The 12904-nt window shown below is 44.6% G+C and overlaps 1 protein-coding gene across 1 annotated transcript; it reads left to right on the top strand.

The window, feature by feature from the left end:
- Positions 1–649: 649 nt before the first annotated feature.
- LOC132996812 (semaphorin-5B-like) lies at positions 650–11731 on the top strand. Its single transcript, XM_061067172.1, has 21 exons — positions 650–794; positions 3021–3120; positions 3358–3403; positions 3519–3581; positions 3710–3808; positions 4226–4439; positions 4520–4805; positions 4973–5108; positions 5502–5709; positions 5805–6012; positions 6568–6685; positions 6768–6952; positions 7097–7240; positions 7428–7575; positions 8613–8838; positions 9396–9617; positions 9704–9874; positions 10463–10603; positions 10763–10798; positions 11261–11472; positions 11570–11731. The coding sequence occupies exons 1-21, from the start codon at positions 650–652 to the stop codon at positions 11729–11731; spliced, it is 3270 nt and encodes a 1089-aa protein (XP_060923155.1).
- The last annotated feature ends 1173 nt before the right edge of the window (positions 11732–12904 follow it).

The raw sequence follows: 12904 nt of genomic DNA, 5'->3' as shown, positions 1-12904 counted from the left end.
CACTCAGGCAACGTCTAATAGCTAGTAATTAATTTAATATTGTCTGTTTACATCATTAAAAAACTCTTGGTTTGTTTGATCTTCAATACACTGTAGATACCTGCTAAGTCCCCAGCCAATTTTTGAATGTGCCTTTGCTAAAACCATGTGCACATCACCATCAGACAATTATCTTTGAGCAGACTTCATGTACGTAAATGGATCTTGATGTTGACACAAAGGCTCCTCATGTGGCTCGCAGTTCAAAGTTCACAGCCCGTGTTTGGCTCTGGGCCCAGTCTCGTCTCTCAATGGCTCTCCTCAGTCATGAAGAGCTGCTGCAGACGGCACCCTCTGTCTCAGAGTCGGCATTAGAAAGATCTTGCGGCCCGGGCCTTTTGAGGTGAATCAGCCGTGACCGAGTCCTGCTGACAGCGAGGGGCTGGACACCCAGCAGCGGCAGACGGACCGTTGGGCCGCAGGACTGGCAAAACTAATTTGAAATAGATGGACAGGCTGACAGAGAACAGGGAAGGGAGGGAAACAAATGTGGATTTAAGATGTATTAAGAATTTCCACCATAAGTGTTTGATAGTCTTTTCTCATGTGCGTTTCTCTTACAACAGGTGTTTCCTGAGGACCTGATTGAAGACCGGGTGTGGTTGTAGCTATGCTGACGTCAGGTTGGGGGGTGTGGGCCCTCTCCCCCCATGGCCTTGTGCTGCTCATCTGCTCGTCCGTCTGTCTGTCCCAGCAGCCTCACATCAAACTCGCAGACTGCAGCAGAAAGGAGCATCCTGTTGTCTCCTACCAAAGTGAGTACATCAACACTAGTTATCTGGAGAGAGAGGGAGGTCAATGAAGAGTCCAAATACTAATGAGAAGTCTTTTAAAAACTGAACAAAGAGGCAGGCCCATTATATATGGTATAAGAATGTATGGTATTCAAAATCAGTTTCCACTCTGCTCCTTGTGTTTTGACTGAAGAAATCCTGTTATTCTTGTATCAACGCACCTTTAGACACAAGGTGAGGTTCCAGGTCAGGTGGGTAATGTCACCAGAAAATAAAATAAATTTGAGGCGGACACTGGAAGAAAGGCTGGAACGCTGGACTCTAGACAATTGATGAGAACTGGTACAGGGGAAACACAGCATGGAAACTAACTATGCCAAGGAAAGCAGGGAAATAAGACAGAAGTGTAACATATTAGGGCTGATGAGGCAATTAAGACAACGTGAAACCCATGAGGTTCATAGAGGGAGATGTGAAAGAGAGAGGAGCTTAGTGATGTTAAACAAGAAGCAAGAAATACAAAGAATGGACAGAAATTGCAGAAAAAACAGCAGTGGATGAAACAACACATCATCAGTGCCATGTCCACATCTCGCTCCAGGAAGGTTTGAAGCTTTGACTGACTGAACAGTTCACATCTATCCTCAGTTTCCCCTCATACTGTTTTCATACTAAGGCTTTTTCTGCCAAATGAGTGTTTCTAATTCTGTGTAGTTAACAACAGGGGTGAAAGAGCGAAGCCTCGGGACACGGCCGCTGTTAGAAAGACTCACTTTTCATGCCGAGCAGAGTGTCTGTGAGTGTGTGCATGGACACGGGTCATAATGTGTGCAGGGAAATGCACAAAAGCAATTTTGATTTAATAGCTCCCTTTGAAAGTCCCTGTTGCTCAGGTGACGGTTTGTATTCATGCGGTAACATCGTTAAAAAAAGTGGAGCTGAGGACAAGAGTGAAAGGTCAGTTTGCTCACAGTCTTAATAAATATTATAAAATATTATGAGATTAATAAGGAATAAGTATTGCGACCAATGAGGATTAACTTTCTTTTAGAGATGATTAAATTCAGGTTCTGTATTCTCCTTGTGCATTCGGCCTCACACTTATTTGTACATCGGTGCATTTATCAGACGTACAAGTTTAGATTTAATTAATACATCCAGCTGTTTAACAACTGGGCCCTTGTTTATGTTATTTTGACTGAATGTCAGTTTCCATTCAGCTCAAATTGTTCGTCTGGCAAACTGTGCTGTTATTGTTTTGGATACGTTTGTCCCCCTGAACCGGCCCCTTCAAAAAGAGGAATTAAGGTGAGGCAGCAGAAGCCGTGTTTAATATTCAGTTCTTCAGAGCTGTATCCTGCGGTGGTAGATGTGATTTATTAGATTTTATCTAGAATGACAATTTACATAGAAAACAAAGTCATAAGGTAGAAAAACTGAGTTATTTTCACAGTTATTGTAAGTAAAATAATCTTATTTTATTTTCTTCATGCCAGTTTGAATTGGAAACATTGCAGGGGTGCAGCTTTTACCGAAGCAGCTGGAATGTGAGATGTCGTTTACATCCAAACACAAACCTCATGCACACATACATTTTCTTCAACCGCTACAGACAGCAACACACAAGAATGGCACACATTTAGATCTTCTCACTCCAGAAACTATCAAATATGGTGGTTAATCCCAACTCAAGCTTTAAAACAGCCGAGCAGAAAAGGAAACCCCAATGGATATATGTATTCAATCATTCACCTGCCTAAACTCCGACCTCTTATTCTGCCCCCAATTTTTAAAACGTGGAGTGTTGAACCCTTGAACCCGGCCTCGTTCTGGTGTCACTCTCTGACTGATTTATTGACACATCAGTCAAAACACTGAGGGAGTAATTGAAGACTGTGAGACAGGTATCATTTGGTGAAGAGGGATTCCCACGCAAATAATGAACAACTTATTTCTTCCCCTTCTTCCTAATTCTCCTCCTCCCGCTTCCTCTTCATTCTTCTGATTTGCTCCTTGTCTTCCTCCTGTTCTTGCTCTTTATCCTGCTCCTCCCACCTCTTTCTCCTCCTCTTATTCTCCTGCCTTTTGTCTGTCCTCTCATTAATCTTTTTCTACCCGTCATTGTTCATCTTTCATAATGTCTTTCTCCCTTTATTTCTTGTCTTTTTTCACCCCTCCTACTTCTATTTAACTTGTCCTGTGACCATTAACCCTTTACTCCCCCTCCACCCCTCACTCTTCATTCAGTGTTGACGCCATGGATGTCGGAGTTCTCCCATCCAGGAGTGAAGGATTTCTCCCAGCTGGCTCTGGACCTGAGCAGAAACCAGCTCATTGTGGGAGCGAGGTAACAAATAAGCAGATAAACATTTCAAGTGTGCAATGTGATAAAGTAAATGTAAGTCTTCAGGTTTATAGGATGAGATCAGGGGAGGAAATGGGAAATTTAAACATGTGGATCATATTAATGACAACACTACAAGAAACTAAATAAGATCAATACTCAAAGAGCGAGATTAAGAATCATAACCCATCTATTAAACTCAACCTCTGTGTGTCTCTGCTGCTTATTTCTTATTTTCAGAAACTTTATCTTCACGCTGAGTTTGAGCAACGCCTCCCTCATACAGGTGACACCAGCCGAGATAAAGGCTTTTTTATTATTATATAAAATTAATTTAATGCACAATGTTTAAATCTTAAAAACATGATTATACAGTACTATATATGTTGTTTCTTCCACAGGCGACAGAATGGGCACCCAGTGACGATACAAAGCGCTCATGTCAGAGCAAGGGCAAATCTGAGGTAGGGTGCAGTTTGCATCACACAGAGGAAATGGGTCACACTCCGTTTATGTTTACTCTGTTGTTCAAGTTTAATGAACGATAGAGGGTCAGTTCTTTCTCATGAAACATAGATGCATTTGTCTGCAGGAGGAATGTCAGAACTACCTCCGGGTTCTGTTGATCAGTGGGAGGACGCTCTTCACGTGTGGGACCAACGCTTTTGCCCCCGTGTGTATGAGCAGGCAGGTTGGTACAAGAGTTTATCATGAGATCACACCAAGCAAGTTACCAGGATCCTCCAAACATTAGAATTATTTTTGGGAAATTAACAAAACTAGTTCAGAAAATGTTTTTGTTTGACCATAAAAACAATTGTCCAGTATTTTTCTTATGATCAAATAATCAATTGAATGCCTGACAATTTAATCCCCTGAAAAGGAAGTAGGTCTTTGCAAAGGAGGGTAATGATTAAGGGTTTTTTCGTAATATAAGTGATATATTTGTGCATTTGGAAAATGCTAGAGTGTTAATATGTCCTTGCAAATTAATTGAAAGTTTTGATTGAATGTGGATGGGAGGTTGAACGCAGCCTAAAAACCGAAGGGAAATACATTTCCTTTAAAGACTTCAGCTGTTTCCATCCTCTGTCTGTCCTTCTCTCAGATTGACAACATCGGTGAGGTATTGGAAACCGTGAACGGTGTTGCCCGATGTCCCTACGACCCGCGTCACAACTCCACCGCCATGGTAACAGAGAAGGGCGAGTTGTACGCCGCTACAGTGATTGACTTCTCGGGACGTGACCCAGTCATCTACAGGAGCCTGGGGAACATGCCGCCGCTGCGCAGCGCCCAGTACAACTCCAAGTGGCTCAACGGTAAACAAAGCACCACAGATTGGTTTACAGCCTCATGTGTCTGTTTGTGAACATCATATATTTTCTCTTTTTTCATTCAGAGCCTCATTTTGTGTCTGTCTATGAGATTGGTCGCTTTGCCTACTTCTTCCTGAGAGAAACGGCAGTGGAAAACGACTGTGGGAAGATGGTGTTCTCTCGAGTGGCGCGGGTCTGCAAGAACGACATGGGTGGTCGTTTCCTGTTGGAGGACACCTGGACGACCTTCATGAAGGCCCGACTCAACTGCTCGCGCTCAGGAGAAATTCCCTTTTACTACCACGAGCTGCAGAGCACCTTTTACTTACCAGAGCAGGACCTGATCTACGGCATCTTCACAACTAATGTGTGAGTGGTAGTTATAGTCATTGACGGCATCATTAAAGGGGAATGTGCGTGATTTATTTTACCTGTCAAGGTTTGTCATTTTCCTCAAGCCTCCACCTTTGCTTTCCTTATTGTCTTTCACGTTGAATTACTGCGATCTGACCATGATAACATCCCCCGTCCTCCAGGAACAGCATATCAGCTTCAGCCGTCTGTGCTTTCAATCTGAGCGCCATCACTCTCGCTTTCAACGGACCTTTCCGCTACCAGGAGAATCCCCGCACTGCCTGGCTCTCTACCCCAAACCCCATACCCAATTTTCAGGTAACTCGTATTTCGAAAGACTGGATCCAGTGGACATGCCTGACAGACATGGTGTTAATAGATATGAGACTGTTGCGTATTTCACGAGTTTCACAGCCTTTCCTCCAAGGGTACAACAATTCGGCTGTGTGAGTGCACAAAAAGATTATTAATGCAGGACAGTATGAAGAAAACTCTTCTCACCAAGTGCTTGGGCACTTTAAATTGCAATATCATATAAGCAATCAAATATAATAGAAATAACATAACTAACATTGTGATATGTACATAATATACAGATTTCACTACAGACACATACTATGGTTAGAGAAAGTCCTGTCGACCCAACACATGCTGTTCTTAGTCACCTCAGTCTCTTTCTGAAACACTGATCCTCCCGTCTTCAATCCTCAGTGTGGCACTCTGGAGGAGGGAGGCCCCGGGGGAAACCTGACAGAGCGCAACCTCCAGGACGCCCAGCGCCTCTTCCTGATGAACGACGTGGTGCAGCCGATCACCACCAACCCGCTGCTCACCCAGGACAACCTGCGCCTCTCCAAGCTGGTAGTGGACATCGTGCAGGGCCGAGACACGCTCTACCATGTCATGTACATCGGCACTGGTGAGGAACACGGGGCAGAGTTTGGCAGAAGTTACACTACTCATTTAAAATCGAAAGTTAAATAACAGAACTTCTTTCTTTGTCCATCTTGTCAGAGTATGGCACCATCCTGAAGGCTCTCTCCACAACCAACAGGAGCCTTCAAGGCTGCTACCTGGAGGAGCTCCGGATCCTCCCTGACGGACAAATCCGGCCAATCAAGAGCCTGAAAATTCTCCAGAGTGACAGGTCCTTGTTTGTGGGACTCGATGACAGATTGGTGAAGATCCCCTTAGAGCGATGCTCCAACTATCCAAACGAACGGTACAGACCTCAAGCGTGCAATCAAACTTTATTTATACCCTTATAAGTCTAATTGTGGCACTTCAAATCTGTGAGTCTTTGTGTATGAATTTCAATGTGAAAATTTACTTAGCCAACTTGAGAAGAAAACATTAATTAGCTCAGAACCATTAAAGAGACAAACACTTGTGGGTCTCCGAGTCTGAACCGTTCACAGTTAACGCTGACAAAGATGATTATGTTAAGAGCCCTTTTTATTTTCCCCTGTAAAGAAACTGCTTTTGAACTGTCACTCCATATTTTGGCTTGCCCCAGAGCAGAAATTACACAAGTAGGCTATTAGTGAATTTGTTGACAGTAAACGCACAACTAGAATATGCTGACAACCTTGCAAAATATTTATGATGTACTGTAAAGTACTTCTCGGTATTAACACAATAGAAGTTCTTTGATAATCTCAAATCATTCGACAGCTGCTGATCGAAGGCAGACGAGTTTGTGGTGTCATTTTAAATCAAACAGTGTGTAGCAGGGATTCTCGAATATTATTCAGCTAAATGTCCGATCTCTTGTTAGTTCCTGCCTGGAAGCCAGGGACCCGTACTGCGGCTGGGATCTCAAACAGAAGCGTTGCACCACCTTCGAAGAGAGCTCCAATATGAACCAGTGGACCCAAAACATCACAGAGTGCCCAGTAAGACGCACACACCTGTGTAATGTTCTGTACTGTATAAAAGGTAGAATAGGTATTATGTGTAAAATATGTCTTTCTGGAGGTGAGGAACTTAACGCAGGATGGCGCTTTCGGTCCCTGGGCACCGTGGCAGCCCTGTAACCACGACGACGGCGAGGGCTCCATCAGCAGCTGCGCATGTCGCTCCCGGTCATGTGACGGACCGGTGGCCCGATGTGGCGGCGTTGAATGCAAGGGTCCCACCATTCAGGTGGCAAACTGTTCTAGGTACATGTCTTTATGATATGTTATACTAATAAATCGGAAAATATTATATATTAATACAACTAGTTGAATAATTGTATTGCTATTCAATTGCTAATATATGGTATTTTATATAGATATATGGTATTTACGTTTCCTGCTCCTCAGGAATGGCGGCTGGACTCCCTGGTCTTCATGGGGCCAGTGCAGCAGCAGCTGCGGCATCGGCTTCGAAGTCAGGCAGCGCTCCTGCAACAACCCCTCGCCTCGCCACGGTGGTCGAATCTGCGTCGGCCAGGGTCGAGAGGAGAGGTGAGGATGCAGCAGCCATATTTACTGCATGGCTGCATGCATGTATAAAATAACATGCATGCAGCCATGAAATATCACCACATCAGTGCTAGTCAAGGCACAAATTAAGCTTAGCTAGAGTTTTGACATATTTGAAGCTTAGATAAAACCAGGAAGACCTGAGCATGCTTTAATGTTCTGTTTCCAGGCTGTGCAACGAGAAAAGGCCATGTCCCATGCCAGTGGCGTGGACAGCGTGGAGCCCCTGGGCTCACTGCAGTGCCGAATGTGGAGGTGGGGTCCACTCCAGGACCAGAACCTGTGAGAATGGAAACTCGTGTCCTGGATGTGCCACGGTACTGCAGTGCTGAAAAGTCAGGGTTTGTTGTGAAAGTAAAACCGATCCAGATTATTTATGAATTCATTTGCAAAAGTAGACAGATCTGCTTAGGGATACTACAAACGAGTAGAATTTGCTTGCTCCACAAAAGGTCTATGATGCCACACTTAACAAAAAATGCTGCTAATTGCAAATCTTGGAAGCCACCACCTGTGCACGCCACAAAGTTTCCAGTCTGACCTGATGGCGGTATATATATATTAAGAAAATGTCAGGAATAGAATCTTAAAGGTTCAACCTTCACATTGCAGTACTCCCATAGCAATAAGCTAATGCAGAGTGGCACTCAGTAGAGCGGAAAAAAAGAAAGTTGAAAAACAATCGTGGATCCTTTGTCCAGACCTGCACCAAAATGTAATGGATCTCTCTTGGCTCATGTCCCATCTAAGAGTCTCAGGAAAATCGGTGTAGTAGTTTTTATGTGCAGACTAATATAAAAATTAAAAACATGAAACTTCATTAAAAAGTTGAAAAGTAATTAAATTAATCTTTCAAGTAACAGAAAAGAAAGTGACCTGACGCTCTTCTGCTTGCGGGGCAGAAACATTTTAATATCAGGCACATGCTGTTAACCTTGGGTACCTGTGGTTTGAGCTGGCCTGGACGCAGGCCAGCATATATATAATGGGAGATTTTTATTGTCATATTCCTGCAACCATCCATTAAGAGTAGCCCCATCTGACTCATCCCTGATGAACCCACTCCATAAGAAGTGACTGTGAAGCATAATTTTATGTTTTCAGCAGGATGCAGCTTTGTTAAATGGTCCCATTCAACGCAGTAATTGGCTGCATAATAAACTCGCTCCAGTAAAAACATCAGTATCCCTGTTGTTTAGCAGGATGTATTAATGCAGCACTGTTTCTACAAGCTGTTCATAATGCATTATAGGAAACATTAGGACGTATGGTGTTGGCAGATAAAGTAAATAAAGCATTAGCTACAGCCTGTGGCTCAGCAATGTCTCAGCAATGTTTGCTCCTTCCACTCTAGGAGTTTAAGGTCTGTAACCTGGAGGCTTGCCCTGAGGTCCGCCGCAACACCCCCTGGACTCCCTGGATGCCAGTGAACGTCAGTCAGAACGGGTCCCGGCAGGAGCAGAGGTTCAGGTACACCTGCCGGGCCCTGCTGCCCGACCCGCAGCAGCTGCAGCTGGGCAAGAAGAAGGCGGAGACCCGGTTCTGTCCCAGTGACGGGTCTGGAGCCTGTCAGACGGACTGTGAGTATCTGAACAAGTCTTTTCTTTCTCTCTGCAGAGTAGTGAAAAAATCACAAATACAGCCGTGTCAGGTACCATGGCAACATGATTTTGTTCCCATGGAGGAACACATGGTGCAGTGATTAGTGTTTCTTAATGCTGTAGTATGTGTAAAAAGATGGACGATCCTCCAATCACTACTAGCTTTAAATGACATCTTGGTTGAAAGAAGGAAGTGTTCGTATGCGGTACATTCCGGCTTGGGCTTCAGTGAGATTAAAAGACTGTTTGATGCAAACATAACTTGGGGATCAGATACCTGGGAGTAACTTTCTGGGTTTGATTGTAGCTGCCAAGCCAGGTCCAAAGTCTAATTTACTGTATCTGTGAAACTGTGTCAGCCATCAGCAGATTGATGAAATATCATTGATCTGTTACGGCGAGGATCGATGATGATTCCTCCGCTCCTCAGAGACACGACAGGTGTTTCTCCTCTTTAATTCTGGGTTATTTAACACAGCGAGATTGTAGCTGCCTGTTTGGGTCTGAAGAATTACCACTTAAAAAATGTGTTCCAGCTCTGGTTGAAGACTTGGTGAAGTCCACTGGCCGCACTCTGTCCCAGCCCCAAGATGCTCGCTGGGGATCCTGGGAAACGTGGTCCGGCTGTTCACAGCAGTGTTCCAGAGGTTTCCGAACCCGCAAACGTATCTGCTCGACGGCAGAGGGCAGGACCAACCCGAGCTCCTGTGTGGGATCCCCGGTGGAGTATCAGGACTGCAACACTCAGCCCTGCTCAGGTAACTGGAGCATTTTGGCAGCGTAGTTGACAAAAGCAGAAAATATTAATAGTATGAATAAAGTTTACTGTATGTGCGCGCACCAGTGAGTGGAGCTTGGTCTTGCTGGTCCCCCTGGTCCCAGTGCTCGTCCAGCTGTGGAGGTGGACACTACCAGCGGACTCGGCAGTGCAGCAGCCCCCCGCCAGCTAACGGAGGGGACATCTGTATAGGCCTCCACACTGAAGAGGCTCTCTGCAACACACATACTTGTGAAGGTATGAAAACATATGTAAAGCTGCATTATAGAAGACTTTCAATGTAAATCATGATGTATTCAAAACGCTTTGAGGGTATTTATTCAAATTTGGCACAAACATTCAGTTGAACTGATTCGATTTGTGAGAAGGCTTTTGCCATTTTTTGCCCCTTTTAGTCATATTTCCACTTTCTAACTGTTTAAAAACTTCTGAACAGAGTTTAATGTCATCTAAAATAACTGTCGCACCATAAATACACTCGATAGATTCAGCCTGTCTGCAAAGATTGAATAATGTTGTTTGTATGGATGCTGATGGGAAATCTCCACACAGCAAGTGAATCAATATTTGTGTTGAGAAGACAAACAGTGGGGTCGTTGGAGCGTATCCCAGAATGCATCGGCTAAAAGATAGAAATTAAACAGAAAAAAAAAATGTATTATCCTCCAAATTTACAACTGATCCAAACAGGGACATTTATTTGGACTTTTAAATTAAAGTGGAGACATTGACATCACCTGTGAACTGCGAAACCCAACGTTTGTTCCTGTGCGCTTTGTCTAAGTCTGGTTTTCACTGTGTCTCCTCTTCTCTTTCGGTCATCAGGTCGGGGCGAGTGGGGGGAGTGCGACGAGGAGGGTCTGCAGCATCGCAGTCGCCGCTGCAGTGAGGACGTGGTGTCTGAGGCCGGACTCTGCCAGGGCAACGTCACCCAGTCCAGGCCGTGTCAGCCGCATGAGGCGCCAGGTAAAAGCACACTTTGTATTTGTTTGACAATCACACAAGTTAAAAGTACAAATGAATGGGGATCCTGTTGACGTTTGTTTGGTATCTTCTGATCCTTTAGCGCCTTAAAGATTAAACTTCACTACATTGATTTGTTTTTGTGTCACTCTCTTTCTCCAGTCGTTCTACCCGGACAGGACGACCACAGCTGTGGAAGTGAGTGCCGTCTTTCCATGAGCTCTCTGAGACTTGTTATTCTTTGTTAGAGCCTGACACACAACTCATCTGTGTGTCTGTGTGTGTGTGTTAGTGTGTGTGTGTGCTGTCAGGTGCTGTACCTTCGCGCTCCTGTTGAATCCAAAGTGAATCAATATCACCTCTGTTTCTTTGAAGCCTCTGAACATGTAGCAACACCTAGTTATTGTTGCAAGGTCACAAAGCTTTTTTCCACCCGTGCACCACACACTTTGTAGCATATTGAGTTTTGTTTGCAGCCCTGGCCCGATGTGGCGAGGGACTGGACTTTAGATAAAGTTTCATTGCAGCCAGGAGCAACATCAACTTCCAGTTTGAGGTCATTCTTTTCCAACCGCTTGCCACACCTCACCTCTGGTTTTCTTCCTCATGGTTTTGCATTATCTCTAATCTCATCCTTTGCTCTCTCCCCTGCGCCTCCAGCCTTCACCTTGTTCCAGCTGCTCGCTGTGGGCTCAGCTAGTTTCTTTGCAGCAGCGTTACTCTCAGCGCTGGCCTACACGTACCACCACTCCCTGAACCGACCGTCAGCAGAGTCAGCGGTGATCCACCCCAGCACGCCCAACCACCTGACCTACAACAAGCAGGGCAACAGCACGCCAAAGAATGAGAAGTACATCCCCATGGAGTTTAAGGTACCACTCGCATGTCTCCTCAGATTAAAGAGAGAAAGACCAAATGACAAAGCGATTGTTTTCTATCATAAGAATTCTCTTTGTCTCTACTCCTTAGACACTAAACAAGAACAATCTCCACGTGAATGACGAGACGTGCAACCACTTCCCTTCCCCGCTGGCCTCCAGCAACATGTTCGCCACCACCTACTATCCTCCCAGTCTGGGCAAGTACGACTTCCATCCAGACTCCCCCTGCAGGGCCTACATGCACAGCTGAGAGAAAACGACCCTCTTCAGCAGCCTGAAGGATGTCCGGAAGTCAACACCAAAATCATCATCATCAGGTTCCAGAGATCTTAAATACTTCTGTAAGTCTGTGTGATCTACAGACATCACTGTCAACAGGTCCTATTTCTTTAGCAGGGGGACGTTTAAATAAAAAAATTCAGATGAAACTCCTTCTCAGTGTATGAAGGTGAGAGCAGAAATCTGACAGGTGCAAGCTAATTCAGAACACAACGCTGTAAATCAATGGTTAATGAGTTAAAGGAATAGTTTCACGTTTTGGGAAAAACACCTTTCTTCTTCTGAATGTCAGATTCCATTTATATAAAGTCTTTGGCTCTTTACACAGAGAACAAGTTGTGGTTTTAAGCGGAGATAGGTGTTTTAACTTCTTTTTTCAGAGGCCACAGACCTGTGTGAGCCACATGTAACTGGTAAGAGAATCTACCGCCTGATGAGCCGGTCGGACGTTCAAAGCAGTTACATCACGTATCTTCACTGAAACCTTTCCCATTACGCTTCGGTTTGTGTTTGATTTAAGCAACAGGATGCAGTTTTGAACGTGTTGTCAGGCGCGTTACTGACTGCAGCTCTTCATTTAAGGCACAGGCATGAGATTGATGTTTACATTTCACTCCCTGAGAGAAAGCACACGGACACATTTACCCCCATGATGGACGATAACAGTTTATAACCAGCGCCTCTTACATCTACTCAAGGAGGAGCCATGTTTGATTTAAACAACCACCTGCAACTGAAACCTAACTCTCACCTCATCCCCCCTGACGTGCTCCACTTGTGCTCAGGACAGTTTGAAAGCTCAGTAAAAAAAAACCAAGATCCAGGGCTTCAACAAAGCTCCAGACATTACATGTAGCTGGATTCCTTCTGGACTGAGACAACACTCATCTGCTCATGTGTTATTGTCAGGTGAGTTCAGAGGACTTACTAATCCTGTATAGGGACTTTACAGGCAGCTTGGTCGCTTGCTCAAGTGTCGGCTGCCTTCAGCAGAGACTGAAAAACTGAAATATCCCCTCACTTCATCTTCACTGAGTGAACGGAGAGAAGAAATGAACAGAGACTTGCAGATTTCTGCCTCATTTGCTTTAATTTTCACGTTTTGCAGCGTTCACAGTGGAAAACACGGACGAGGACATTTGCA

Source organism: Limanda limanda, chromosome 23 (genome assembly GCF_963576545.1).
Source record: "Limanda limanda chromosome 23, fLimLim1.1, whole genome shotgun sequence".
NCBI lineage: Eukaryota > Metazoa > Chordata > Actinopteri > Pleuronectiformes > Pleuronectidae > Limanda > Limanda limanda.
This window is presented reverse-complemented; position numbering and strand designations above follow the sequence as displayed.

What these genes read in the sequence shown, in the direction of transcription:
- LOC132996812 (XM_061067172.1), top strand. Translation starts at nt 650, where the DNA reads ATGCTGACGTCAGGTTGGGGGGTGTGGGCCCTCTCCCCCCATGGCCTT. An exon ending in GGCATCTTCACAACTAATGT is followed by an intron (nt 4,806 to 4,972) that starts GTGAGTGGTAGT and finishes CCCGTCCTCCAG; the next exon opens with GAACAGCATATCAGCTTCAG. An exon ending in ACATCCCCATGGAGTTTAAG is followed by an intron (nt 11,473 to 11,569) that starts GTACCACTCGCA and finishes TCTACTCCTTAG; the next exon opens with ACACTAAACAAGAACAATCT.